A 2,592-nucleotide genomic window follows, 5' to 3' on the forward strand; every position below is an offset into this window, starting at 1 on the left:
CTTCTCCTTAAAAATAGCCCAAAAAACTTCCATCTTCTCCTTAAAAATAGCCCAAAAAACTTCCATCTCCTCCTTCAAAATGACCCCAAACACCCCAAAATCCCATCTTCTCCTTAAAAACAGCCCCCAAATATCCCACCTTTTCCTTCAAGAGAGCCCAAACACTCCAAATCCCATGTTCTCCCTAAAAACATCCCCGAACACCCCAAATCTCATCTTCCTCTTAAAAATATCCCTCCAAAAGTCCCATTTTCTCCTTCAAAACGGCCCAAATGGCCCCAAATCCCATCTTGTCCTTCCAAACAGCCCAAATCACCCTAAATCCCACCCTCTCCTTAAAAATATCCCCAGAAAAGTTCCACCTTCTCCTTAAAACATCCCCAAACACCCCAAATCCCATCTTGTCCTTAAAAACGGCCCAAATACCCCCAATCCCATCTTCTCCTTCAAGTCCTTTTGGAGTTCCCGGCTCTGGGTGTCCCTGGATGAGCCTCTCCTGGCCCTTTCCGTGGAACTTTGGGGGGATTTCAGAGTTCCTGGCTCAGGGTGTCCCTGGAGGAGCCTCTCCCGGCCATTCCCATGGAACTTTGGGGGGATTTTGGAGTTCCCAGCTCGGGGTGTCCATGGATGAGCCTCTCCCGGCCGTTCCCTCCCCCTGGAGCCACCCCGAGCCGGGACCCCCCCCATAAACCCCCCACAACCCCCCCAAATTTCACCTTGTCGATGAAGGAGGCGAACTTGTCGTTGAGCTTCTTCATCTCCTCGCGCTCGTGCTCCCGCACCCGCTGGATCTCGGGGTCGATCTCCAGGTTGAGGGGGGCCAGGAGGCTCTGGTTGATGGTCACCTCCCTGATGCCGCCGGGGGGGCACGGGGGGAAGCCTTGGCCCCCCATCCCCGCTTCAAAGCCCCCCCCGAAGCCCCCAAAGCCTCCGGGGAAGCAGCTCCCGCCGAAGCCCCCCCCGAACCCCGCGCCGCCCCCGAAGCCCCCTTGGCCACCAAAACCCCTGCAGAGCCCGGCAGCCCCCCCGAGCCCCCCGAGGGCGATGCTTTTGCTCCCTCCCAGGTTATAGACGCTCCTGCTGCCGAAGCCGGACCCCCGACAGGCCCCCCGGGGGCCGAAGGCGACCTTGGTCTTGCCCCCGAAACAGACGGAGCTGGAGCCGAAGCCCTTCCCCAGAGCGCAGGATTGGCGAGACATGACGGGGGGGGCCCCAAAATGTGCAGCCGAGAGCCGAGTTTGGAGGTCGGGAGGCGAGAGGAGGCGAGTCCTGGGGGAACGACCGCCGGGTGCCCCCTTTTTATGGGCGCGGGGAGCCGCCGGGTGCCGGGGGAGGGGAGATGTCAGGTGGGTGGTTGCTTTTTTTGGGGGCTGTTTTAATTCCCTTCATTGTGTTCGGGGGTTTGGAAGGGTTCCCTCCTCGCCTCGCCACCGCCGTGACCTGCCCCCGAAACACTCCCCGGGGAGAGCGAAGGCAAACAAAGCCATTGTTGGTGTTGGAAGGCGAAGCCCGAGCTCAAACAGCCGCGGGTTGGGGCTGTCACCGCTCACAAAGCCCCGCGGAGCCCCGGCCACGCCTCGCCCTCGAGGGAGACCCCGCTCGGGGCTCGAACCTGTCATTTTTGGGGCTGACAGCAGGGCTGGGCTCAGCGGATTCCAGCCCGAGCGCGGGTTCCCAGTCACACCCTCGGGTGGCCCCGGGTTCAACCTCCCGCTCCGAGCGGAGGGTGACGCGGGTCGGCCCCGAAGTGTTTCACAACCCGCAGCGTCGGGGCTTGGCAGGGCTCGAAAAACCGCCGCTGTGTCAATAAAGATGATTTTTTAAAACCTCCTGAAAGGGTTCCCGAGCGGGTTCGGAGCCCTCTGAGTGACGGGTTGAGCCGGGCGGGGTTGGCAGAGCCCGAAATGTCCCGCTGGCTCCGCGTTGGGTCGCGGCTCGTCGGGGCCCCGGTGCCATTCCCGGTCCCCAGGGGGGTCACATCCCTCCTCCCTGGAACGCTCCAGGTGTTTTGGGATGTTTCCCGAGGGTCCCTGCGGGTCTCCAGCCCCCCGGGGCGGCACGTGGCGCTCCGGCAAAGCCGCTCCCGCCGCGCCCCGTTGTTAAAGAAACACAACTTAATTGCCTAATTGCTTTTAATTTCCATTTTAATGAGGTGTTGGGCTGCCTCCCTGGAGGATCCCGGGTTATCGCGCTGGAAAAACAAATAAAAACCCCTCAAAACAACCCCCCCGAGCCCACGTGGCCGATCAAACCCAGCGCTGGGCGATCCCGGGAGAGGTTTGGGGAACCAGTTTCGGCTCCGAGACTGTTCCCAACCCTCCCCCCGCCCCCCGGCTTTGTTTTCCCTAAAAATATGTAAATCTGGGTCCGGGCGCATCTCTGGGATGTTTCCTCCTGGATCTCGCCGGGGATCCATGGAGTTCCAGGATTTCCAGCCCGGGGGGATTCGCGTCGCAGGGAACCGGGAAGTCGATGCTTCCCCCTGGGGAAAGAAGCGCCCTGCGCGCCCCAAATCCCACCTGGAAACCCCCTCCCACCCCCTGCACGCCCCAAATCCCACCTGGAAACCCCTTCCCACCCCCTGGGGGTCCT

General features: G+C 61.3%; 1 protein-coding gene across 1 annotated transcript in view; it reads right to left on the bottom strand.

Moving 5' to 3' along the window:
- LOC113961445 (keratin, type II cytoskeletal 4-like) overlaps positions 1-1,199 on the bottom strand; it is a 25,844-nt gene extending 24,645 nt beyond the window's left edge. Inside the window, exon 1 of the mRNA XM_027671758.1 lies at positions 717-1,199. Within this exon, the coding sequence (XP_027527559.1) occupies positions 717-1,199 (483 nt within the window). The remainder of the gene's footprint in view (positions 1-716) is intronic.
- Positions 1,200-2,592: the final 1,393 nt, after the last annotated feature.

This window comes from Neopelma chrysocephalum, unplaced genomic scaffold (genome assembly GCF_003984885.1).
Source record: "Neopelma chrysocephalum unplaced genomic scaffold, ASM398488v2 Primary Assembly neopelma1_97207, whole genome shotgun sequence".
Lineage (NCBI taxonomy): Eukaryota > Metazoa > Chordata > Aves > Passeriformes > Pipridae > Neopelma > Neopelma chrysocephalum.